This window comes from Melozone crissalis, unplaced genomic scaffold (genome assembly GCF_028551555.1).
Source record: "Melozone crissalis strain CALT ecotype California unplaced genomic scaffold, PUWL_Pcris_2 ptg000008l_1, whole genome shotgun sequence".
NCBI classification, from domain to species: Eukaryota; Metazoa; Chordata; class Aves; order Passeriformes; family Passerellidae; genus Melozone; species Melozone crissalis.
In genome coordinates, this window is record NW_026535786.1 from 3,148,181 (window position 1) to 3,175,740 (window position 27,560).

The 27,560-nt window shown below is 44.7% G+C and overlaps 1 protein-coding gene across 1 annotated transcript; it reads right to left on the reverse strand.

The window, feature by feature from the left end:
* Positions 1-797: 797 nt before the first annotated feature.
* Positions 798-25,990, reverse strand: PANX1 (pannexin 1). Its single transcript, XM_054269850.1, has 5 exons — positions 25,767-25,990; positions 16,312-16,451; positions 7,018-7,241; positions 4,857-5,527; positions 798-3,191 (listed from the first exon to the last, which is right to left on the reverse strand). Exons 1-5 carry the CDS (start codon positions 25,945-25,947, stop codon positions 3,106-3,108), a joined length of 1,302 nt encoding a protein of 433 aa, XP_054125825.1. The 5' UTR covers positions 25,948-25,990; the 3' UTR covers positions 798-3,105.
* Between the last annotated feature and the right edge of the window lie 1,570 nt (positions 25,991-27,560).

Genomic DNA, 27,560 nt, shown 5'->3' on the forward strand with positions numbered 1-27,560 from the left:
TTTGTTAATGGGGTTTTAGGCTTAGGCACTAAACCAGTAATCAAAGCTGCCATTAAAACATCCACTGCCCCCCACAGGGAAAAAAAATTGACCTAAAATATGTATCTTTATTCTGAAAGTGACTGACAACATCCAGAGGCAGGAAAACAGTGGGGTACAGCTGATTTTAGAGGCACACCATCTGCTAATGGAATAAACATTTTTACTTGTTCTCTGCAGTTTAAATCACAAGTTTTAAATCCCACAAAAGCCACTGTAAGGCAAAGCATGTGCAGAAGAACTAGTTGCAACTCTCCTACATTTAGAGAATTATTAATACGCAAGTGGTGGAGACAGAAGGGGCAAGAAGGAATGGCATGGACCAAACCTGCACCTTGACATTGTCACTTTACCTTCTGGAATATTTAGAAGAATATTTAAAAGAGTATAGTGGTGAAGGGGCTGAAGATGGACTCTTTTCCATAAGGCCTAAATTGGCATTCCATCCATCTTTTGAAAATGGCAAAACACAGCAGGAGCAGTGCCACTAAAACATAAGTACAACTGAGCTGGGCAGTACAGAAACACATCTTAAAACAGGAAGACACAGCTGAAAAGTATGTACTGACAGTCCGGCCAATTTGTAGATGGTAATTACATAGTGGATGTGCTATTTATCATGTGCTGACATTTTCTGTTGCTCTGACAATTTTATAAGAACATAAAAAGAGCAAAATTATAACCACTGTCCAAAATGTTTTCTCAGGGTTTAGCATCAGACCACATGTATTGCACTATGGCAACACGTGACTGTTCTTGGAGCCTTTGGACACTTATGCTGTTGAAGGTCACAAAATTGATTTCATTTTAATAACCAAGGAAGATTGACAGGCATTTTATTGAACACTTTAGAAGACAACAACAAATTCACTGCAGCAAGTCATGTTTTTTAATACAAAAGGGGAATTAGTAAAAAGTTAGGTGCATATCCAACAAGAAACATGAACATGTGGCTTTCAGGAGCTTTGAATTTTAAGACTGGAAAGTCTACTTACATCAAACAGTTCAAACACATCCACATCACAAAATCTTAGTATTGCACTATAGCTCCTTGTCCAAGACATACAATGCACAATGTGCACCTGCACTGCCTACATACAAAGGACCATCAGCAACACATCAGCACAGCCAGACAGAATCTAGGGAAGGTCAAAGGGATCATAGGCTTGGTGGCAGAATTATGGCAGTAAAATTCAGCAGTGTGGACCACCAGTGTCCAACATAAGCCCTGTTTTCTGCTGGTTATGCAAGAGATATTAGGATTGCAGCTGTGCTGCTGTCCTGGGCAGAGGTAGCATAAAACTATGGCTTGAAAGACTTCTCTTAAAATTAGGCTTGTCTTAGTTGAAAGCCATAAGAAAACAGAAGAGTTCTTGTAATATTAGCCCTAATGTAGCACAGCAGCACTTTCAGATCCACTTGGCTTCAGACCCACTTCAGTTCACAGTGGCTGCCAGATTCAAATATGGGCACAATCTCTGAAATCTGCTGCAGCACATGAAGAGTTCTGTGCAAAAATGATATCACCAGTTACTCCTGTTTGCCCCTCACCCACAACCATATGGAGAATGCCAGCAGATGAGAGCGCAAAAGTGGGTGACACTAAGGAACTGGAAACTGGAAGTCCTACCTAGCTATAAAAGAAGTCCTCCTTTGTTTAAAAAGCCAGCTTGGAAGAGGTGACAGGTAAGTCATTTCACTTTCATGGACAATACAGAAAAACAAGTCAGTATATCACATTTGTGAAAGACATAAACTGCCACTGTGGTGCTTCACTCTCCCCACCCACCTCACCTTACATCTAATATTTCAAGACAAAGGTCATTTTAATACTCAGTGAAGGTTGAGGTCTTGGGCAGAAGGGACAACACTAAAGCTGAATTCTACTCTCTCCAAATGGTCTGATAACAAACCTTTGTACAAACACTCCCCCTTATTTTGTCTCTTCCAATACACTTAAGGATACTTAATTAAAATATAGTCACAACGTCTGTGCGGGAGAACAACTTGTCATACTATCCACATCTACTTCACCTTGGCTGTTGGGCGCGTGGCTCTGCTGAGGCATTTGGGTGCTACTTTAATACAAGTTAGTTTGTCTTCTCAAGTGTGGTTTGGAAAACACCACAACTAATACTGCATTTGATACTACAAACACATCGAGAAAAATTCTATACATAAAAACATTACAAAACAACTTCAATAAACCGTTACAAAAATAGAACCAAATTCACTGATCTTCAGTCCAAAACTCCAAGGCGGATTTATTAGACACTACGACCAAAAAAAGAATTGAGGGATAGAAATTGAACCAACACTTAGCTTACACATCATTACATTTTGTAAAAACATTATTAAGACATTATTAATTTATTAATACATAGAAAACTCAAAATCCCTAATATATACAGTACCTTCTTAACACTAAAACTGCTTGTATCTCTTTTTCCACCACTGTCAAGTACTTAACCCCAGACATGAATGTTGGGATGACTAACAGAGACATCTCAGGCAGAACAGAGTAACCTCTATTTTTCCCATGAAGACACAGCCAGTACCAGTGGTTGCTACCATCCAGGACAGATTAACCAGATTCATTATAAAACCCCATCCCCAGCCCCCCTTTTCCAGGTCAGAGAGCCCAAAGTTACCTTACTTAAACCCCAGAACTGAGATGGCCACTGCTGCAGAGCAACACCTCAGAATGCAATCAGTGGCCATACCTTTTTGCTACCTGCAGGGTTATGTTCCCATCCCTGTCCAGCATGGAGCGAGCTCTGTCCAGCTGCCAGCTTCAACTGCATTCAATGCACATCACTTGCTAGTCACAACAGAATTGTTTTGTTCTTGTTCCTCCTTGTGTGTGGTTTGATTGTTTTAATAAATAACGGAAGTGTACAACGTGCTTTTTCAGGCATACGACTCCTGATTATTATACAACAAATAGTCTGTAAACCAGTTTGGCCTCTGGGGAACTGTCAGGCATTAAAGAGCAGCACCTTGCACTGAGCGCAGTGGAGGAGCCTTCCCATGGAATGGGCTCCTGGCTCCTGCACCTGGGAAGCATCAGCACGAAGAATCTACAAGCCTTTGGCGAAGTCTCTTGTCTTCTCTCGTATTCGCACTGCCACTCACATCACGGTCTGTCAGCACTGAAGAGAAGGCAAAGCTTTAGAAGAGAAAGGGCCACCAAACCACTCAACACCTCCTGGTGCACAAAGGAAGTGCCACCCTGCCTGTGCTGCACTGCTGGCTGTCCCGAGCCGCCTCCAGTCCCCACGCCCAGCACCAGGGTGCCCTGCACACAGCCAGCATGTGCCACAGCTCGGTCAGCACAGCCCCTCATAAAAACATGCTGACACCACAAGGGACAGAGGAAAAGATGATGAGGTGTGGGTGAAGCTTTGCTGACAGGTGTGGAGCCTGCAGCTGTCCCCAGGCAGAAGGAGAGGGGCCACACCAGTCTGAGCTGGTCACAAACACAGCAGCTTCTTTCTGCAATCCATTTTAACAGCGCTTCAAGCATTAGCTTGTTCTGATCTGGACAGAAATAGATCTTTGAAGTGTTTTCATGAGGTGAAAACAATCTCAAAAATTCTGCTTTCAGATAAAAATGAATCATATTTTCTATTAACTTTTCAGGTCCTTGAGCCCAGATCTCCACCTCAGGCTTTTATATTTCACTTCTAAACCCACCTGTCATTTCAAAACTGGACAGATTTAAAAGGAAAACTAAATGCTGTCAGAATTACTCCAAGCTGCTGCACAAGAGATGGCTGCCAAAAGGGGTTCTTCTGGTTCAAAAAGAATTCTGCTTGTTTGTTCTGAATTCTCCTGTTGCATAAGTTGACTTCTCCAAATCTCAGCCTACCACAACTGCTTGACTCAAGTACAGGAACAGCTAACCCCTGGGTACTGATGCCTCTTTTTTATTAATTACAGGCCATAGCTTTCTGAAGAGAGAATAGATTTATTCTTTTCCTACCTTTAAAATAGTTCTTTAACTTTCTCTCTGCATTGTGCTCACATACTCAGGTAAACTTCTAAATATTTTAAATCATCATCACTTTTGGTTTATACCTCTCCCTGGATGTTTGGCTTCTCTAATTCTGCACTTGAGGAAGGAACTGGTTTCACAATTAAGGTATGCCACATTTTTTAAGACAGAATCCTAGACTGTATTGTATATGAGTGATTGCTCAAGGTGACCATGTCTGCAAACTGATGGGATACCCAGAGAGCCATTGCACCAATCCAGACTGACTTGGACCATTTTGATAAAAATCTCTTTACAGTCAATTTTCCTTGCTCTCGATGAAAGCAGGAACAGGAGCATGGTCACTGACCCAGTCCCACTTCCCTTCTTTTGTCATTTCCTGCTCCTCTGCCAGCAGCATTTCTGAGCATCAGACTTATTTTTATATGCACCCATGACTTCTGCCAAAGCCTGAATAGAAGCAGCAGCAGCAGTTGCTGCACTTTGGAGCCAGCTTCTGAAGAAAAGTCCTGAACCCACCAGCTTTCTCACTGGAGCCGCTTCAAGCACAACCCAGCCTAGAGCTCTGCTGCTGTGCAGGGGGTCTCAGGCAGGTAAAGCTCAAACAGCTGAAGCCTGTTAGTGCCAGAGCAGAGATGTCAGCAAGGACCACCAATCCAACAAACAACCCAGGGTTCAGCTGTGCCACACACTTACACCACCACATTCTTCTGAAGTTATAGCACTTACACAGCAGGCAACAGAGTAAGGACTAAGCAGAATTACCTTACAGAATATATTAATAAGGTTTTGGTAGGAATACACATCTAGATCAGCTTACCTTGTAACTCTGTTGCATCTTTTTCCAGCTCTTCTGTAGTTGTTTCTTCAGGCTTCTCCACCTCAGCAGTCCCTGGCTTCCCATCTATGGTATCAGTCTTAATAGTACCAAGGTTTACCAAAAGCTGCATGACATCAAACTTCTCAGAAACTGCAATGTTCTCCAGCACTTTAAGGCATTTATATGATTTAAGTTCACTCACATTTTCCTCAAGAAAGAGGAGGTAAAGGCTTAAGTCATCAAAATTATTTGACTTAAGTTTCAGAACATCAAAAGTTGGCAAGATTTCATACACTTTGAGAACACCTGAATTCCACCTCCATGGAACAAACATTGCATACACTACCAGGGGCATCACCATCAGATAGACTATCAGGTTAATGTAGCTGAGTACCTGGAAGACACCAACAGCAATAAGTTTGCACTGAACCACTTCTGGAACAGTTGTGTCATTCTTAAGGATCCCAGTTTTGATAGTGCAAAGAAACTCATCACTCAGAGAGGAGAGGCGGATGTAGTAGCCCAGATAGAGGCATGCAATGAAAATAATTACTAGTGTGAGCAAACGGCATGTAATGTATTTAATTATTAAGCACTTGGAATTCTTTTTGGTCTTCAGGTACTGCTCCACAATTGGGTATTTAAAGTAGCTTTCAGATATTTCCCACAAACTGAAAAAGAAAGAAAAAAATCCATCAAATCATATAGATCAGATGCTGCAACATTCACCTACGCCAAATATCAACAAAACTTAGTACTCTAAATGAGATAAAAGATTGAAAACCTTCTTAAAATCACAGAATCACCATATGGTTTGCATTAGAAGGGTTCTTTAAATATCATCTATTTCCAACCAATGCCCGTGCTCTGCCATGGACAGGGACACCTTCCACCAGACCATGCTGCTCAAAGCCCCATCCAACCTGGCCCTGAGCACTTTGAGAGGTGGGACATCCACAACTTTCCTGGGCAACCTGTGCCAGCCTCAACATCCTCACAGGGAAAAATTTTTTCCTAATGCCTAATCTAAACCTACTTTCTTTCAGTTTAAAACCATTCCTCCCTATCCTGTCACTACATGCCCCTCTAAAAACTCCCTCTCCAGTCTTTTTTTGTAAATATTCCTTTTAGGTACTGGAAGGTGCTTTAAGGTCTCCCTGGACCCTTCTCTTCTTCAGGCTGAACAACCCCAGCTTTCCCAGCCTGTATCAGGAGAGGTGTCCCATCCCTCTAATCATCTTGATAATACTCCTCTGGACTCACTCCAACATGTTCACATCCTCTTATTGATGTAAATCAAGGGTAGTTTTATTGAAGTCAGTAGAAAACCAATAGAATAACAGATAAATGAAAAATATCAACACTCTAATACAGAAAATTTGCTTAAGAAACAAAAGAGTTCAAACACTGGAAAATGGGAAAAACCCATAGCCCTCATGGGAACAAAATATTTTTGTTCCTTTCCAGTACAAAACAGGTGCAGTAAGCAAATCCGTGCAGAAACGCAGACTCTCCAAGCGCTTGTTCAATAATAGAACACTAGAAGGCTTTTCATTTGCCAAGACCTAACTCCACATAGGGACCTAAGACTGCTGCACTACTTGTAACCCCACACACAGAGAGAGAAACAGGTACCCTGGCCCTACAAGGGAGCAGGAACTGGATCTGGTTGGAACAATGCACCAACCTGATCAGAAGGGGGGGGAGGGTGTCGCTTTTGTGGGTTTTGGTGTTTGAGTTTTTAATCATTTTTCTAATCAGAAGCTTTGCAGACCTGTATCTTAAAGAACAGGAGATAACAAGTAACTTGACAGTGTGCAAGGGACTGTCAAGAACATTGAGAACTGAGGACTGAAGTATCTCTTTTCTTACACTGTGGAGGGCAAAACTACTTAACACCTACTGCAACTAAAGACATCAGAACATCTCAGGTAATAAGTAATCTGAAGAGCTCATTACATGTTTTCTTTAAAAAAAGGGAAGTTATAAGTTCCAGCTCCAAGAGCCAAAGTAATCATTTCAGATATCTTTTTTCTTTTAACTAAACTTAAAATTGTGTCAAGTCACCATTCAAACCCTCGCAATAAATTTCTAAGTGGGTACAGATGTCACACCTGCTATGAACTTGAAGAGCAGAGAAAGCCAAGCCCCAAGATCTTACCTCTGTGTCAAGTTCTCATTAGCAGCTGGAATCAAGTCAGCAGGGTCCCTGGGGTCTCCACTTCGAATGCTATTAGCAGCTTTGATTGCCCTGTTGTAGGCTTTGTCAAGTTCTTCCATAATAAATTTCAGGTCTGAGGAAAGGTGAGGGGCTGCAGTGAAGCGCCAGAACAGACATGGCAGATACAGCAGGATAGCAACAAGCAGAAGGATGTATGGGAAGAACTGCAGGGAGAAAAAAACCCTGATTAGGCTTCACCTGCATAAGTAATAAGTCAGCCAATCACCATCATTTCCCATAAGCATTACATTTCCTAGAGGCCTACTAAATCCCTGTAATTTTATTCAAATCCTTCTACTAAAACCCAATTTTGTGATTATTTGGGACATGCAGGGAAGCAAAATCTCTTTTCAGACAGCTCCAGTAACTTTGCTGCTGCTTAGAGCTTCTCCCCACCAAAGGGAAAAAAAAAGCACACAGAATAAAGGTGCCATGATCCTGATAACAATTTCTGCATATTCAGAACCACTGGAGCTGACACTGAGAAATACAGCGTTAACCTGGGGGAAAAAAAACCAGCACAGCAACGCAGCTATCAGAGAGGCTGACTGAAAGCAGAAGACAGCACCACCTAACTCTCCCTCTCCAATGTGTCACCACTGCTCATAGCAACTAAAGCACACCAAATACCAGCAAAATCTCTCCTGCTTTCCATTTGCTGTCAGGAGGTTAATGACTAGAGCTGCTACAGCTCTGCCTCTGCCTGTTCAGAGTGCATCCAGCTGTGTGGCTGTAATACCTCAGGGTATTTGAACATTTTCAGGTAACACCTAAATGGAAACCAACACACAGCATCAGAATGGTCTGGTGTCAATGCAGCACTGAGAAGTCAGCCCTTACATGGTCACAGCTGCATAGGAAAAGGCCTGAAGCAGGTATAAAACACAAGTTTGAAGTTTTGCCATCTTTCTTCTATTCATCAACAAGTAGTTCTTGTCACTCTAATTCCTCCCAGCTGCAGGAAAAATGGTGTTTCTATGTACTCTAACATTATATTCAAAGCATAAAATCATACGTAACATTACCCTTACAGAGACAGAATCTAAGATCTGGAGAGACAAGCAGTTTGTAATGAAATGTACTGCAAATTCAGCCAACCTCTAATTCATTACATTCAACCTTTGCTAGCAAGCACACTTAACTCCAATCTAGCATCAGTTCATAAGGAACTTTGAATTAGTTGAACAAATACGAAACAGATGTAAGACATCACAAGTGTTACAGCCATGTGCCCATGCACGTTCACTGGCAAAGCCAGTGGAGATTTTTAGAGGAAGCCTGAACTGAAGTCATTAATCACTGCAAGTGGAAAAGCTACACGTACATTTGCAGGTATTTAACAAGATGAAAATCTAGGCCTAATATAACTATGTTAACTTGTGTTTGCATTAATCAAGAGAGATTAAAGTTTTGCATGCACAAAGTAATTTGATGTTATGGAACATTTTATTCAGGAAAATTACTTCTAATATCACCTACCATTAAAGCAAAATCCTGTGTTATTACTGGCAGTAGGAATGCATATGATGTGTTAGACCTTAAATGACTGACTTCCCCTATCCACAGCAGCCCATAAAAACTGTGCAGAGCTCTGCCCTCACCACTGCCTCTCCCTCCTCTTTGCACACAACAGATAACATCAGACCATCTTCCTTCTCCCAGGTGTAGACCTTCCAATCGAGATGTAAAACTCTGGTATGTCCAATGTATTTTGCACATCTCATCATCAACACAAGAATTTGGTCTTATTTATCTCTTTGGACAATGCCACCATGTCTGAGTCCTGATACCTTGGTTTACCCAAAATTTCGTGGTTTCACATCCAGGCTCTATCAGTCCTCTGAATTCTGTATTATGTAGAAATAGAAATGATCTGTCTTTGAACCCATCTTATACTTACCTAAGCTCCTCTAAGCTGCTGCAACACATTTTCCATAGGTCTTAACAAATGCTTAACATTGCCTGTATAGCTGCAAAGCCTGTTTGACTTCACTTACACCTGCACTAAACACCTCTGAGCCCCTTTCCACTGGTGCCAGATGGGGAAAGAAACAACAGACACATTTGATTCAGTAAGGAGCAACCAAAATATATTAGTTATGTTATATATATATAAGGTATATACCTTATTTTGGTTTACACTGCTTGGATTTAGTACTCACTCATTTCAAATTTTAGCAGCATAAGAAGATTAATTCCCTTTCTGACCCTCAAAACTGGAAACGCCATCAGCAGTATCCCATATAATCCTAGAGATCTCTTTAACCCAAGCACTACAAGACATGTGGTAAGAGGCAAGATACTTTTCACACAGGACTTACAGCCCCAAAATTCCTTTTTTCCAGTCTCCACTTCTTCCTTTATTGCTTAAAAGAATTCTGCACTTGTGTAGCACAGTGGCAGCAGCCCTCTTGCTCTGTCCCAGATGTCCCCCAATGTCCCCCTCTAGCCTGCCCTGTTGCCTTAAAAAATCAACCTCTGCCATCTTGCCTTGCACCTCCTCCTCTCCCCAGCTCCTTCACCACTGCCTTCTCACCTAGAGCATCACACTGCTGGGAAAAGGCACATTTCCTATGCGTTTGCTGGGCTTCCTCTTGCCAGGCTCTCCCAAAGCTCAGTTCATTGCAGCATAAGTGAACTCTGTGCCACTCTTTTCCAAATAGTCTCAAACCAGGGCAGTACACGATCATTAGTGCAGCTCTTTTTGTTTGTGAACAAAAGTCTGTATCTGTCATCTTTTCCACAGCACCTGATGCACAATTCCATCCTTCTCAGATCCTGGCTTTTTTAAAAATGAAAGATATGCTTGTTCTATTTGTTAACAGTAGGCTTAGATAACCAGCAAATTGTTTTGAAATAATTAAATTTAAGTTCTTGAATGACAAGGAGAAGTGAAAATGCAAACTCATCTGGCATGAGCCCTAGGTTTCCTAGACTTGGGTTGTCCAGCTCATCTGACTACATTTGACAGTCAAACATAATGTCTTCCCATTTTAAGAAGAGGACTCTGTGGTACTTGTGCACAGACAACCACGTGCCATCAGCCTTTCTTTTATGGTTTATGGTTTTATGGTTTATTTGCTCCCAAGGCGCCGAACGCACAAGGAGGAAGTGCCCCTGCAGTCTTGGGCAGTTTGAGCATTGATGTAGAAGGAAGTGTCACTGATCCCAAGATCTGTATGGTCAAAGGTATGCCAGAGAAAAATACTGGCCCAGAAGTGAAGCTCAGTTTTTCCTTTGCTGTGTAATTATCAAGTTCCTTCTCACCATATTCAGTAGGAGACTGACAAAAGGAGTGGTGTGTGCAGCAGGGACTCAAAGTGCAGTGCTCTTTAGTTTTCTGAGCTCCTGAAAGCTAAGGATGATGGAAGCAGGTTCTCCTGCCTTGCTTGGCCCTTAGCCTGATGGCACACTGGGGGGAACAGCAGGCTCCCAAGGAGGCAGAGCACTTGGAAGCCAAGAGGCTGCCCCTGTACTGCTGCAGGTCACGTCACTTGACAAGCCCTTGAGCCCTGTGCACATTCCAGGCTGTTTAAGTAAATTTGTTAGCACTCAGCCACTGTTCAGCAAGAACACATGCATGGGTAGAGGAAGAAGAGGCATTTGAGCAGTCCATTTGCAGAAGCACATAAAGTGGTGGAATCACAAAACTGTCTTTTGAAGATGCACAAGCATCACACTCCCCTGAAGGTGAAAGATAAAATCATACTAAAGCACAAAAGAGTCTGTCTCCAGCTTCAATTCTGCTAAGGTGAAGTAAATACACAGAAACGAAGTTAGAAGGGCATTTAAAATAAGTGCTTTATAACCTCAAATATGCTTTTATCATGCAAAAAGAAAAAAAAGAAGCTGGAATTGGAGTGACGCAAAGGGCATTTTCAAGGACCTTATCTACAGAAAGCTTGCCAGGGTCTGGATAAAAATGGCTGCAAGAAGATGAAAATAACTTTAATGGTATTTAGAAAACAACAGCTTTCTAATTTTACTTTATCTTCAGTCCCTATTTCCTCAGGGCAAACACTATACAAGTGACTGAAAGCATTCTGAATTCCACCTACCTGACCATGGCCAAAGAGTAACTTGAGTACAGTAGCACAAAACTTGAGTTGCACAGGTCTGGGTAACAGCTTTGAGAAAATTAATTGGCAGACAATTAAAAGAATGAAGCACTGAAGTGCCTTCATTAAAATACATGAACATGGTGAGATGTCTCCCTCTCCAGTTCCAATTTTGGAAAAAGCCCAAGCAAAGGCACTAGTCCCCAGACAGGCTAATGGCAGTAATTACACATTTCCAGAAGCAAAGGCATTAAACTCCCTCTGGTACTCCTCTTTGCAGCAATGGGAGGTGTCTCACTGGTGTTCAGCAGAAACAGCTATAAATGACTGATCATTCTAAATGAGACCCTGTCCTGTCTCCAAACCTACAGGTGAATCTCAAACCCTATGTGACCTTTATCCCTCCTGTTACATACTTTCTTTTCTGGTACAGCTTCAAAAGCGTTCTCCAGTTTCAATTAGCTCAAGCCATGATCACCAGTGAGGCTGTGATGGCTGTCTCCAGTTTATTCTGGACTTTGGGGGACAGATGGCAACGTGGTAGTCAAGGGCTGCCAGGAGCAGCGACCCAGGCCTCTTGCTGGTGTACACAAGACAAACATGACACTCCATAAGCAGTGGGCAGCCCTGGGCCTGTTAAGCTTTCCTGCTTGGCTACAGACTGCATCCCAGCTTCTCCTCTTGAGCAGGGATACCTCTCAAGGTTACTCCTCAAGGCTGAGAAACTCCTTGCTGTAACACATGGTCTGTAGGTGATTATCAGCATGCTTGAAATCTTAGCTAAGTGATTCAAAGGATTGACAGTGCACATACAATCCTTTAGACATAAACTGTTGAGAGGTCTGGGACTAAGTTTGAACCTATCCACATCTGAACTCCCCTCTGAGAAGTTTAGAATACAAAGAAGTTCTTTCTGAACCTCATAACTCAACAGGAGGGTCTCCCCAACAATTTTGATTCTATCCTCCATGCACTAAATGTAGCGTATCACTGAACCTTGATAAACCACTGTCACATTCACATTTATTGAACTGTGTTAACTCACTGCTATAGATCAACACATTGTTGCCTCTCTCTTATGAGTGAAGTGGATGACTCCATCTGCAACAGAATGAAGTTCCTCTAGCACTACAGTTTCAAGAAATTACTTCAAAATGCATCTGCATTTATAAATACATCTATGGGTGTCCTTGCTCTGACAGCTCTTAATCTCTCTGGGAAGGGTTTACAAGTGAAACATGAGGAGCCCTGAGTCAATTAAGAAATTGTACAAACAATGAGTCACTAGAACCAGGTAAAAATCACAATTATAACTGTACCATCAATATAATAACCCCAAGGTTTGTTTTGGCGTATTCACAGACAAGTGACTCAAAAAACAACTCAAGGGTCCATGGTAAATCTTACTTCTTTTATGGAAAGTGAAGGTTTTCACATAATTTCACTTCATGGATACAAAGACTGCAGACCCACCCTCAACAGGTCCCAAAGCACTTCTCCTGCACTTTGAAAGACCTGAGTGAGACAACTGACCTCTTCTGGCTGTGCCACATGTGAAGATCTCTTCTTTCCGTCAGATGAATTCTTTGCCTGTATTTCATGTGAGTACAAATCTCCTTTTTCTGAACACCCTATACTTTTTCTTTGCTTACTTTTATCTTCTTTGCTTCTCCCCAGTTAATAGCAGACTAGAACACACAGTAATTTTAAAAATCCCTAGAAGACTCTTGATCATAGGCAGCTCCATCCTAGCAATCCAAATTTCAGGGCTATGAAGTGGTCATCACTCCGGACTCAACCACCCCTCAACTTGCTTGGTTGCTATCAAGAGCTGGTAAGATGATGCTCACTGTTCTCCTGCTTGAGTTTTCATAAATTCCTCTGTGCACTATGGATTAAAAAGGCTTCACAGTGCAGTCCCCTCCTCTCCTCCTCCACTACATGGCCAAAAGCTTTTCTTCTCCTTCCAGTTAAGGATCAAGACAAGTTTTACCAAAATAACCTGTCAGGTGGAACACTCATCTTTAGAAACAATAAGCAAACTACCTGCACAGGGCAGGCAAATACAAAACTCCTCCATCCCCATCACCACTGACTGTCTGTCTTTACCACTCATCTCTAGAAACCAACATCTCTGTTCTGACACTTCAGACAGACACAAGAAACCTCTTAAGGGAACTAAACTTGAATGGAAAATCCCATAAGAAAAGAGAGGCAACAAAACAGTGAAGCCTGACCAGAGTAAGTTTCCTCAATGACAAACCTGAAGAGGAGTCAGAGGACTCAGCCATATAATCATTTTGACAGCTCTTTCACTGACAAAGAGAAGGAAATCTCAGCATTAAATTAAGAATACAGGCAGGACCTACCACAGTCTCTTCTTTATATGTATCTGCAGGTATTTTGTTCATTGAATTGTGCATTGTAGCACACAACTCATTTTGCTTCCTGCTGAGGGTTACCCAGTGTGAGGAGTTTCCAGGACAACTGGAAATTTCAGAACTCCTGTTCTCCATGGGGAGAGGTCCTGGGCACCCTCTAGGAGCACAATGACCACTAGAGAGTCAAAGAACCCAGAAGTTTGCAGTATGGTCCTTTTCAGCTTCCAAACTGATAAATTCAACCCCTGGGAGAGATCTCCTAGAGCAGAAAGGACAACCAGTAAAGGTGCCAAGCTTTAGGGAGTGCCCAGAACTGAAACTTACATTTCACTGTTCAAAAAACCAAAAATCCCAGAGAAAACTTGAACTCTGAAACAGGAAGAAGATGGAAAGGCTTCAGGCTTCAATTTTTCTGTTAAAAAAAAAACCTCTGGAGAGCTTGATAATCCTCCAGAGCAACTAGATGTTGAGAAGAAAATCATGCTGGCTTTGTCACCAAAGAGCTCCCTGCTCCTCCTTCCCTCTGTACCACACTGAGCCCTGCCCCAGGAGGCAGTACTTCTGCCAGAGCACAGAGAGCATGCCAGAAGGAAACCCATCCATTTTAATCAGTAATGGGGCCTACAATCTCATTCCCCCAAAACTTTAATATAATGCCTCCTTAAGTGTTTTTTATGGACCTTCCAGCATGCCAATATAGTGAGATACTAAGTGAGTCAGAGTTTTGGAAAGAACCTGAGATGCCCTGCAAACAAAAGCTCTGCTTCCCAGAAAGCAGGAAAAAAAGTTTTAAGTGAGGTTTTAAGAAGAACTGGGCCTAATGACCCCTGCTGTCCCTCTGTGTGCATTGCTGTAGATGCAGAGTCAGGTCTCCACTAACCACTGACCTGAGCACAGCAAGTCTCCATTTTCTCCTTAACCTAATCCCTGTGCTCCCAAAAGGCTCTGCTCCAGCCATTCTTAAAATAATTATTTAGCCAAATCTGCAGAGCAATGAGTTTGTGCACACTTTGTAGTGCAGTGGTGGGGGGAGAACCCAAGTCTTCCTGCAGAAGTGATCCCAAGGCACTGAGCAGCTGTTGGCCCTGGATGCAAAGAGCAGCCTTCAGACACCAGAGTGGGAGCTAAGTTCACTGTTAAACAGCTGTAATGCCCCTCCTTCCGTGTAAACTTGTAAAGCATGGAGGCTGATGAACAACCAGAAGTATATTAGTTAGTATTGACTTCCAAAGAGCATCTGCAGCTCCCAATGCCTGGATCAGAGGGTGGGTGGCTAATGATGGATCTGGGAAGATGAGTCACCAGCCTCTGTAACAGCCCCTGGATCAGCTGGGCAGATGCACTTCCTGCAGACAGGCTGCAGGACATTTACAAGGAAACATCATATGCCATACATGTCATGGAGAACTGCAGCAATTTCTGATACAGCACTAGTCAGCAAATTAACATGGGTTGCATCATAAAAGTATGAGTGCTTAAGCTATTCATGGCTGGCAAACAAGCAGATTTAATGCTATGAGCATGAAATTCAACACAAAAAATTTGGGTAACAAGAGCTTATTCCCTCAAGAGAAAGAGGCAGCAAAATATCCAGGTCTGCAGGTGGAGTTTCCAGCAGCTTCGACTGGCCTCTGCAGAAGGTCTGGCTGAAGTGGAGTCCTAACTGTGCAGCGAAGAGTTCAGGCTAGAAACCAACAAGTCAGGCTTTAATATTCATGAAACACATACCTAATGGGTCAAGGTTATCAGTGGAGCTAACTGGAGAAGCCAAAAGTAAATCCTCAATTAATTATTTGAGTCAGCAAACAAATCAGAGATAGCCTTGAATAGCTCCTCAGAGATTATACCACCAGATGACTGGAAAATAAAATCTGAGGCTCAGGATAGAGAAGCAAAAGCCAGAAATACAGGTGCTGCAAGTGTCATACCTGAGCTCCCTCTAGCACCAGGCTCTCCTCTGCTCCCAGGTACCAGGGGTTTATTTGCTGGGGCAAGTAATACAAGGGCTGAGGAAGACAGAACACAAATTTGCAGAGCCCAACAAGCATTTCTTACCTTGGCATCAGCACTGCTCCAGCAGGCCAAAGCTGCCTCTCGAGATGAGTCAGCTCCAGGCACTGGCATGGCATTAACCCAGTGTGTAACTCCTGCCAAACCTCAGCAACTGCTTTGAGCCAGCTCAAGTATCTTAAAACGCACTGCACTTTTAACCCATAAAATAAATCCCTTTCTGTGCTTTATATGATACTGCTTTACCTGAGGCAATGAAAGCCAGCTCGTGGCTGGCCTGCAGACATGCAGAAGAGCAGCTGACAACTGGGTTAAACCTGTTGGTACCACTGATTAATTTCATCTCTCCCAAAATGTCTATCTATCTGCCACAAGTCTCTGTCTCCATGCACAACTGGGCAAGAGTAACACAATAAAAACATAAAATGTTTTTATTTCCCTGTTTTTTCTAAAATAAGCTTTTACAAGCATTAAGGCAGTTGTTGTGTCCTGTACTCCAGTTTTAAAATAGTTTCTGGCTAAAGCCAGGTGAAGCATTCACTCCAGGGCAACACAGCAACATTACCACTATTCTTGCATCAGATAACCGGTGACCCTTTATTTGAAGACAGAAATTACTTTCTCTAGTACTACCCTCTTTGGAAGTCAGGGAAAGAAAACATTCTAAAAATAGAGAGTCAAGTCAAAGGCAAGGACTACAGCAGAGCAGAGAAACCAGAAAAGTGAGGCAAAGGTAGGTTTCTATGTGGGAATAACTTTGCCAGGAGATGGAGAGCTATACATACTTTATGCAGTGACAGGGGTATGTTTTCTAAGTTGTTGTGGGATGGTTGCTTCTGCTGCACAGCTGCCCAGCAGTAGGAGTCCACATAAGCAGCTTGTCGCCAGGAGAAGGAGCTGGGTGCAAAACAGCTTATCTGAGCACCTGGGAAAACAAAGCAAAAGTTATTGCAGCCTCAAAAGATTAAAAAAAAAAAAAAGAATAAAACAAGTTTAGGAAGAAAAGCCCCCATTTAATATGTTGTGGTACCCAAAGTTATCAGGTTAAGTGACCAGACAAGGCTCAGCAGCTCTGCAGGGAGGAGGGTCCTGAGTTCCCACTGCCCCCAAAGGCTGTAACTCCCACAGGGATCCATCTAAGGATGTCCCTAAGGGCTGAGACAGCATAGTACAACACTTATCTTTTAGGCCTATTTCTGTACGTCTTGTGGGAAATGTGACCTTTAAGGTCTTTCTCACTTGCACTTAACTCTTAATCTCACTCACAAACACTTAAAGTTTGGCCAAAGGGAACTGACAGATACAAAGTGTGACCACATCAGGCCCGAGGCAACAAACGCCATCACATACCACAATGTCACAACTTCCCAAAAGCTCAACTTGCAGCTCACATGTCTACTGTAACAAGACCTCAAACACCACTCTTGCAGCCCAGCAGCCCGTGCAATGATGGAAGGGTAGGTTTTCCCAGGGTGCTGCCACTTCTGCCTCTGAGACTGCAAATTATTTGGAGGGGTTCAAGCTATATCTGTGAAAACAAGGATTTCCTCCTATAATTTTTGGCAGAGAAATTGTGGCCCCAGACGCATCCAAAGGGTGCCAGGCACCTCCTCATCAGTGCAGTGATGTGTTGTGTCCAAGACTATGCATAACACTGTCATTCCCATTCACTCCCAGGACCTGTCCAGCTGCTCAGGAGCTTCAAATTAAGATCAAGGCCCCAGCTGACAGCAAGAGCAACTATTTACCAGCCTTAGGGTCAAATTCTGCTCTGGCTAGTCACAGGCACCCCTCCCACAGCATACTTCAACCAGGAAAAGTGGTGATGGGACATGGAGCACCAGTGGCTCCTCAGGTAACACCAGTAAAACAGGATGAAGGGGTTCAACTTTATTTCTGAAGCTTTGATAGTGAAAGCAATACCCCCAGCACAAATACATTTCCACCAGACTTTCATAAATGTTGCAACAGGACAATCATTTCACCAAATAATACACAGAGTGGACATGGCCATGACATGAACATTTCTTCTAAGAGCAACACTTCCAATGCTTTTGCCAATATCAAAAGATCAACAGGGGAAAATGTGCTATAATTTTTTCTCCTGAACACATTAATCTACGTTATGCTAATGGAATTTCTGTGTGCTTTATGGGAGTAAGTATGTAATGCAAGCCTGTGTCATTTGTTGTGCCTTTTTTCTAGTTTAGTTTCCAGAGAATAACAACTTCTTTTGGAAAAGGAGCCAACTGCATTCGCCTTGTAACTTGTACAGCCTCTTTACAATGTAGCATAGTCAAGGAGCTTTATGAATAAAAGCCTTTCCATACGAGTCACTATTATAATTATTCCTAGGGCTGTAGTATCACAAGGACATGGTTTGATCACCATGGTTTGACCTGCCACAAGTCTCCCTTATGAAAACCAGTTACTGTTTACCAGAACAGAGCTCATGTGATTTAGCAAAGTTGGTACCACACAAGCACTTGCACTCCCCCAAAGCCTTGGGAGTTTTTGTTTCCCAGATGATTTCCATTAGTTGTGGAAACCAAAGAAATAATATATTGCAGAAAAAAAAAGGGGGGGGGGAAGAAAACAAAGAAAAAAGCAGGCATTTAATGTCTGCTCTCCATGGGATAGGGACCATTCATGCCCTGCTCTCATCATTTAACCAATCTCCTGCTGGTGGCTGTGCCCAGTGTGGAGCAGCAAACAAGTGACCCTTTCAAAAGGAGAGCAATGGAGTGTTCAGAAAGATATTTTGTCTTATTCATGTTTGTGCATCCACAAAAAGAAACACATTCCATGTGTTCATTCTCATTAACAGTTGGAACACCACTTAAAGTGATGGAATGTTTAAAAGGCAGAAGTGAGGAAAAAGGCAGGCATGCCTCTTCTCCAAAACTAGTGATGAAAAAGGCAGCCAGCCTCCTTCTCCAAAATGTCATGTGCACAGCCTCCTACCAGAACAGCTACAGCAAAGCCAGTGCTGCAGCACAGCAGAGACCATCACTCACAACCCCCAGTGTTTCAGCAGGGACACTGGAAACCTGACCAGGGAGCCAGGCACATAGAGCTCACCCTCAAGCAGGGGGACACTCCAGTTGTTGGACTGGTTTTTAACTATCTGACTGCAGTCTTGTTTGTAAACACTTGTTAATTCAAATTACCACTCTGCAGTGACAGTACTAAAGTCAGGACTTATACAGGGAAGATGTTTTTGTGCATCATCCATACAAACACAGACCATTATATGCCTCAGAAAATGGTGACCATTTCCCATCTTTTATTTCCTTCCTTCTCTCTCTCCCCCAAAGGAGTAACAGCAGTATATACAGAGAGATAATTTATTTTATGTTGGACTGTTCTGGAGGAAGCTGAAAAGAAAATCTGTAGTTTCTATTAGAGAAATTTGGCACAGGGCTATCACAAACCCACTGTGCTCACAGCTATGCACAGGGCTAGTTTATGAGAGGCTAATGGTCCACTGCTATCACAGGAGCAGCCTCTTGGCTTGGTGACATGAAGCCATTCCTTTCCCTTGCTCCTGCAAGTAATAGCTTGGGAAAGAGAAAAGCAGCTAACAAGCCCATAACAACAGGGAGATAAAATATACAAGCAAGAAGGATGAGGAATAACAAAAGACTGCATTTGTTAAGCAGTTGCCACAACAGTCTTTGGCCAATTTATCATTACTCTGGGCAACAGACTTTTTTTGTAATCACTTCCTGATTAGCTTTGGAGAGGGAGCAATAGGGATTTGTCTTTTACTTTTGCAAAGAAATGAGGATAAAAAAATGCCATTTATGATGGCTGTCCTAAACACAGACCACCTAAAAGAGCTGCAGAAAGCTAGGCAGCAGCAGGTGTGCAGCCACATATGATGAAATGACACTTTTCCAAGAGTGCTAGGATTACAGATGGGGCTGGTTGCTGCAGCAGGAATTACTTGCGGGCATAGTGCAGAGTGCAAGGCTGAGTCACTGCAGCCAGTGCACAGCAAGGATGAGCTGTCACCCCACACAGCTGTGACACCTCTTCATGGGTGCTTTGCCAACAAACTTCCAGCTATTGCCTCCACATCTCTACCAGGAATACCTTTTCTTCCCCTGCAACTGGCTCTTCTGCAGCTCCCATGCAGGAAATCTGTGTATGAGAAGAAACTCTCAGAACCCCAAGGAAATCTCAGATTGCCAGGAGAACCCCTGGTTCAGTACTGGAGTGCTTTGCTGGGTCCAAGGCAGGAGGAGCAGAGGGATCAGCACCCTCTGGCTGCATCCTTCACAAAAGAGAGGGTAAAGCCAGCAAGCCAGACTGGTTTCCTCTCCAGTGGCTCAAAACCTCTCTGCTGACTTACACACCTAATTAAGAAACTGCAGCTAACAGACAGGACAGTCAAAAATCAATGCTAACCATAGGCTTAACTATTTTTCTTGAACCAGGATCAAATTATTGCAGCTGACAGTATTGAACCTTCAGTAAGTAATTATTTGGGTTCTAATACACTGCAGTTACTGCAAAAAGATTTGCATAGGCTTGGAGGAAAACCTGGCCAATAATTTTTACTATAATTTTCCACAAGGCAAAATGAACTTGCCATGATACACAAACATCTGATTTCATCTAGCAAGAATTATGCTCCTTAGTAGCCACTAAACAAAAACATAAGCAAGAAAATCAAGGCACACATAGACAATGCACAGACTGCCAGGCACCATCCAACATACATCCACCACACCAACATTAAAAAGTATTTTAAAGAATAAAAAAAGGAATCCCAATGCATGCCAAGTAGAAGGCTGGGAGAAACAGAATCTGTTGAAGAAGAAAGTATGGAGCAAAAGGGGGCACTGGAGAAAAGAACCTCTTCCCAGGGGTACTTTGGCAATGGAGCGGGAGCAGAGTATAAAGCTCAGGTGATACAACGTTTAAGGAAGTGGGTCAGAGAAATTAGCAGGTATATTTCTTTCTATAGGGCTGCAAGTTCCCCCTCAGAGAAGTCTCAAAATCATACAGTGGGGAAAGAGCTGGGTATTTATCAAGCATAGCCTTCAGAGTGATAAATTTTTTGATTCACAGGAAACAGGAATTGTGAATTAAATTTCCACCACTGAGATTTCCATCACACCTTTAAACAAAGAGTTTCCCTTCATCTGAAGGAGAAGCACTACAAAACAGTGGCAATGACCATGTAGCTTCCCTGCCAACATGGGTGGTACCCCAGATATCAGGGAACACCAGAGGCCCAAGATTTTTACATTTACTCTGGCAGCTAAAGCAGCTTACCATCATTTCCACAGGAAATGTAAAGCTGGCTCTATAGGAATTAAACAGAAAAAATCTCACCAACAGCTGAAGATGCTCACACAATGACAGTTTATGGCTTGATATTAAAGCAAATGTTTTTACAAGCTTGCCCTGGCTGCCCAGGCAGGCCTGTGCCTGATGCTGGAACTTGCGCTCTCTCCTGAGCACTCCTGACACGCCAAAGAGCAGCACAGCGTATCCTGCTGGGATCTGCCCCTCTCTGACAGAAGGTCTCAGCCTGCCTGGCTGCTCTGGGCTGAGGCAATACATTTGCTGTCTCAGTTCTTCACTAACGCCCTGGGTCTCACAGCGCCCTGCTGAACCAAACAAGGTGTGCAGCACAGCTATTAGCACACAGCCTGCTCCAGCAGCACTGGGAGGGGCTTTTGCAGCTCCCAGCCAGCAGCTGCCACAGTAATAGTCCTTGGCTTAATTACACCCAACCCAAGTTAGCCCCCAGCTCTTACCAAGTCACAAGATAGGATTATTTCCCAAGAGCCTCCCCAGGAACTTGTGAACGTGAAAGGAGAGGGACATCAGCAGGGAGGACCAAACAGGGAGGCACAAGAGAGGAAAGGAGCCCAGTTCGAGAGTTAAGACTATTTTTTCAGTATATTTGTTGCGATTTAGTCTCACAGTTGTTTGGGGTTTTTTTTTCATTTTCTACACATTTTATTCTCATGACTGCTTCAGACACATGATTAACTCATCCAAAGAGATCCAGGCCCAGCTGGACATGCAGTAACGGGCACTGATGCCATTGTGGCTCCCACAGAAGCTTCTGGGATGCAGCACCCAGAGCTCCCCACTAACACCCTTTACTCTGCGTCTTCTGCCAGCCAAAGCACCTCAAATCCCACAGGCAGACAACTGCAAGGATGGAAACTAAAAAAAAACCCAAAAAACTGGGTGGAAAAAGATGCCCATAAATTAGGTGGAAAAAGAGCAGGGCAAGTAAGGATTGTCACCACTGGGCAAGTCCAGAGTGGTCAATGGGGACATTAACCCTGTGGTGTGCAGAGCATCAGGCAAGGCTCCACCTTCCCACCTCTGAGCATCTTCAGCATGGCAAGATACACCAGAGAGCACCAGCAGGAAATAAGATGGTTTTAGCGCAACCAATCTCCATTTTGACAGATTCATGCAGATGCTGTGGGTTGGCCCATGGTCTGGTACTTCCAAGCCCAGCATCCTGCCACAAGTGATAAGCCAGCTGCAGAGATGCTAAAACACCTGGATTCCTTCATCCCAGCTACCTGTGAGCCATGCACAACCAACACCCAAACCAAACATGTAAGGGCTGCTGTGGCCACCACAAAATTCCATTCTTGTCCACTCTCTCCCTCCCTTCTCGTCCCTCCCCAGGCATCACCTCCCACACAGGCCGCAGGGAATGCTGCCCATTGCACAGCTGTGCCTGAAGCTGCTGCATGCAGGAGGTCAAACATCATTTGGTGACAAGCACAGATGAGCAGCTCACAGTTGCCTTCCTACAGAAAAAGATGAAAATATTTGATGTTGAGTGGACAGCTCTCACATCTGCTTTTCTTTAAGCTGCAACCCGAGACAGCCATTGATATTTTTCCCAGAACTAAGCTGAGTTTTGGCAGAGGCCAAAATGAAGCAGCTTGTTTTGATCTCCTCTCTGCTCATCTGACTGTACCTGCTTAGGGCTGCAGCATCCTGCTCCAAGCAGCACCCTGGGAATAAATATCTATGTTTTCAGCCAAAGTGCTTACAGTAAGAAAACACATCTTGCAGTACACACAATCTGAGATCAGAAACTGGAATTCAATTCTGACTCAGAACTGTTCTCACTAAAAATGGCACAGAAAAAACTCTATTCATTTCTCATTCATACACTGCTGAGGGTGCCCCATCTTTCAAAGGTTTTTTTCCCCTTTATAAGAAGAATTGCTGATTTAGCTACATTTAGGTGGTTTCTGTTACCACACTACCTGACCACTTCTAGTATAATTTACCCAAGAACTGCTAAATATTATAAGGAAATAATATCAAACCACAATATAAGGAATATACATGTACAGCACAATACACACAATCCTATTGTTATTTCCATTTTCCCATTCCCAGTATATATAAAATTATGTAAAATTGTATAAAAAAAGGTCTAGCTGCAAAGAGGTAACAGATGCAGGATTTCAAGTAGCAAAGATTCCCAGGGATAGCAGACAATAGCTCAGTCACTGCTTAACTACTACCAGAACCAGCTTAAAATCCTCACAAAACTATAACTGACCATGGGTTTCTAAAATATAGCAAAAAAGCACACTCAGGTTAGTTCTCCTCCTGCCTCTGAAGAATGCCAAAGCAGGGTGCAGGCACTAACCCCAGAATTCCAGCACTGCTCACTGGCTGGGTGCTCCAGCTGGGTTTTCCATGCCTCCACCAGAGAAATCCTCTGTGATTCAGCTGGAATCTCATTTATTTCCTGAAACTCCCATCAAAACTAAAAGTTACTTGGTGGCTTCAGAAAACTTCCATAGCCTTGGCAAACATTTTAATAGATTTGCACAATTCGAGCAACCGCGTGTAGGAGGGAAATTGCAGGTGTCTGACACCAGGCTGCAACGGAACAGGAAAGCACAGCAGGAAGGGAAGGTGACAGGACGAGGTGCCAGGAGAACCCGAGGTGGGAAGAATGCAATTATCCCAACAGAAACAGGAGCTGAGCATTCATTTTTGGAAAGGGTGTTCAGTTTTTGTACTCTGAGCAGGTATTTCCACCACTTTCACACCCACCTCTGAGTTATTCTTGTTCAGACCTAAAAATGAACCCTGACAGTTTTACTCAGTTTAGCACTCCTGAGCTTTTTCAGAGGATGATTATATCACAAAGTGTTCGAAAACAAACCGCGCTATTTCATCGCCAGCTGAAAACCACAGCACAGACAACCAGGCATTTCCAGCCCCTAAAATCCTCAGTGTTCCCCCAAATGCCTTAATGGAAGCAGTTTTGGGCTGTCCCACAAGCAGCCAGCCTGCTGAACTGCAAGGAGTGTGTGGGAAATAGGTGACAGCTGTCCCAGCAGCGTTTACTATCACTTTCTGTATGGACTCCACGTGGTGCAGTTTCACCCCTGCCCGGAAATAACAGGGACAAGTACTTCTCATAGTTATTTACATATTTATTTCTCAACTAAAAAAGCTCAGTTTTCAACCCACTGTTTCCTTCTAACAGGTTCTCAGGATTATAAACAAAAACACTAGCAAGATGCAGCCCTTGTTTTTATTCTTGCTTTATGAATCTACTGCACTCACAGATTCAACTTGAAATAATTGAAAGACAAGAACTTAACTCATCTGAAAGAAAGGCACACTTTGCTGAACTCTGCAGTTCAACTGTGTGTTTGATCTTTGTGTAAGGGAGTAAAATGAAAGAAATAAAAGAAACATTGGTATCCAGGCACTGTTTCAAACTGAATCCAGCAATTCTAGAGTAGAAGCAGAAAGAAGAATTAAGAGGCCCATATACAAGCTGCTGTATGGAAATGCAAACTTTCTCTTTTTAATTGCTTGAAGAGGAACAAATGTGCCTATATCAGCAGCAGATCTAAAACTAAAAGAAGCAGGTTAGAGTGCAGAAATATGGATGTGTCCATCCAGTTTCTGGATGAACAGAGCTGTCATGGGACTCAGATCAGGTCTCCAGTCCGGTTGTCCTTCACTTCCCTGCGCAGTTATTGTGTGCCACAGCAATCTGGTGGAATGGGGGTGTTGCTGTGTGTAAATACAGCACTCTGGGGCATCCTATCTCTCAAGCAATCTGGTATCTGACTAATGCTACTCATAATGGCTTTGCACAGATTCACCACTCATCCAAAGTTGCATTCCAGTTTCCACTCTCCTGACATTCACTTGGCTCAATCCTGTAGATGACAGAGACCAGGTGTATAACACTGAATGTCAATAAACAGGTGCAGGCAGCAAATCAAACTATCTCTTTGAAAGGCTGGAAATCCTGTGATTCACCTCTGTCTCCAAATGGATAGCATTACATACAGACCTTTGAAATCTTCATTCATATAGTGCTATTCTTAGCAAACCATAGGAAGGCTTGGGTTGGAGGAGACCTCAAAGATCATTTAGTTCCACTCCTAATGCCAAAGGTTGCTGCATGATCACTTTTGTAACTTGGGGTGGTGGATAAATAAAAAGATAGTAAAATAATTTGAGCCCTTGGCCTTTTGCCTGTAAAGTTTCATCGACCTGTAGTTTCATCTACCCGAGTCACAGCAGAAATTAACCACCGAGCGGGAACAGCTGCAGGAGGGCAGAGGAGCAGCGGAAAGCTTCAGAGAGCTCTCCCATTGCCCGTCCTGCGGGTGAGCAGCCCCACCGAACCGCCTGCAGCTCACGGCAGAGCTCTGACAGCCCTTCCCCGTGGCACCTGTCCCCGACAGCTGAGCGACACCGAATCCTACTGCCCAACACCCGGAGCGGCAGCAGACGGGCACTTCCCTGGCACATCCCGGCTGGCAGCTCCGCTCCGAACTGCGCTGGGAAACAAAGGGCAGCACGGCTTCGGCGCTCCCATCGCTCCCACGGCAGAAGATGCGCTCGCTGGGCTGACAAAGCCCCTGCTCGGGAGGTGTCGAGAGAACGGCAGCGGCCAGGGAATGCCCCAGCGAGGAGGAGGCCGGCCGGGCAGCCCAGCACACCTGGATGAGCCTGCCGCCAGGGATGCGCTCCGGGACGGCGGCTTTCCGGGAAGGCAGCGCACCCTGCCGCGGCCCAGAGGAGCCCCGTGCCCTGCCCTGCCCTGCCCCGAGCGGGAGCCCCGCCGGCAGCCGAGCCCCGCCGAGCCCCGCTCCCGCCCGGAGCTGAGCTCCGCTCCGCTCCCCCCGCCCGCACAGCCCTTTGTCCGCAGCGGGAGCCGCCGGGAACCGGGAAAAGGGGGCGCCGGAGTTACCGATGGAGACCTCCTGGGCGAAGGCGAGGGAGATGAGGAGCAGCGGCAGCCCCACGGCGATGCAGGTGACGATCTTGTCGAGCGCCAGCTCCAGGCGCAGCCCCTTGTAGCGCGTCTCGGGCGGCTCCTTGAGCAGGAAGTCGGAGAACACGTACTCGGTGGCGATGTGCGCGATGGCCATGGCGGGCACGGCTCCGCACGGCTGCGCTGGGCCGGGCTGCCCGCGGCTGGGCCGGGTCAGGCTGGGCCGGCTCCGCCCGGCTCAGCTCGGGAACGCCCCCGCAGCCCGGCCCGGCCCGGCCCCGCCCGGCCCCGCCCGGCTCGGCTCGGGAACGCCCCCGCAGCCCGGCCCGGCCCGCCCGCAGAGGGCGGGGGGCGCGGAGCGGCGCCCTGCGGGTCGGGAGTGGAACTGCGGCAGTGCCAGCAGTCCTGGGGGGCACGGAATCGCAGAATGGCCGGGCTTAGAAAGAACTTTAAAGATCGTATATTTCCAGCCCCGCTGTGTGCGGGAGCGCCCTACCTGACCTTAAACACCACCAGGGATGGAGCATCGACAGCTTCTCTAGGCAAGCTGTGCCACCTGTGCCTTCATCCTCACAATAAAGAATTTCTTCATAAAATCTATTCTAAACTCACCCTCGTTGAGTTTAAAGCCATTCCTCTTTCTCCTATCACTGCATGTCCTTGTAAAGTGTCATTCTCCCTCTAAGTCCCCCTAGGTCCCAGAAGGTCACAGTGAAGTCTGTGTAGAGCCTTGTCTTCTCTGGGCTGAACAGTCACAACTCTCTCAGTCTGTCTTCTAGGAGAGTTGCTCCAGCCCCTGCACGGAGCATCTTTGTGGCCTCCTCTGGATGTGCTGTAGCATGTCCATGTCTTTCTTGTGTTGGGGGCCCCAGAGCTGGACACAGCACTCCAGGTGGGTGTCAACAGGCCGAAGCAGAGGGGCTGAGTCACTTTGCTTGTCCTGCTGGCCACACTCTTTCTGATGAGGCAGCCCATGATGAGGTTAGCTTTCTGCATTCTGAGCAGTTTGTTCATGTCCAGATTTTCATCCACAAGAACCCCCAATGAGGGCGGCTCACCATGGGTTCTCCCAGTCTGTACTCATGTCTATGGTTGCCTCAACACAGGTACAATGTTTGAATGGAGACTCCTTGCTGCAAGTTTGTGCCCATCAGCTCAGGTCATCTCACCAGGCACTGCCAAGAGCAACCTGACTCTGTCCATGCTACTCCTCCCTCAGCTGCTTGCACGCACTGTGGAGAGCCCCTGAGGCACTTTCCCCAGGCTGGTGAGCCCCAGCTCTCTCAGCACTCATGACCCCACCACAGTCTGACAGATGCTCCAAGCCCCTAACCTGCCCAGCATCATGTACTGTGGCAGTTTCCCCACCCATCACTGCTTTTCAGGTCAGTTTTTTGGGGTAGTCACTGGGGTGCCTTCACCTTTAATAACCCTTAATTTGTTTGCCCCTCTGTACTTTTCCTGTTGGTTTCTTTACTTTTCCTGGACCTCTGTGAGCTTGGAGAATCCTCAGCCCAGGAGTCACAGAAGTCACATGTCCGCCCCATGCAGAGCCACTTCCTGTGCTGTGCTTTCATGTAACACTCCCCCAGCTCACTGCTTTCTACAAAAAGGACAAAATATTCCCTCCTCCACTCAAATTCCCCTTTATAAAACTGATGTCCTATCTGCTTTCAATTGCCCTTCCTATTTTTTTCCAAGCCATAAGCCAAGGAAATCACCCTTCATATGGAAACTGTTCTACAATACTGATCCCCTTCTTGTTCTTTT

Excerpts from the sequence above, each read along its gene's own strand:
- PANX1 (XM_054269850.1), bottom strand. The coding sequence starts at position 25,947 with ATGGCCATCGCGCACATCGCCACCGAGTACGTGTTCTCCGACTTCCTG. Across the intron at positions 7,242-16,311 it reads TACCCCTGTCACTGCATAAA|TTCTTCCCATACATCCTTCT; the intron begins GTATGTATAGCT and ends TTCTCCCTGCAG. Across the intron at positions 3,192-4,856 it reads AGATGCAACAGAGTTACAAG|TGCTGACAGACCGTGATGTG; the intron begins GTAAGCTGATCT and ends CCTTCTCTTCAG.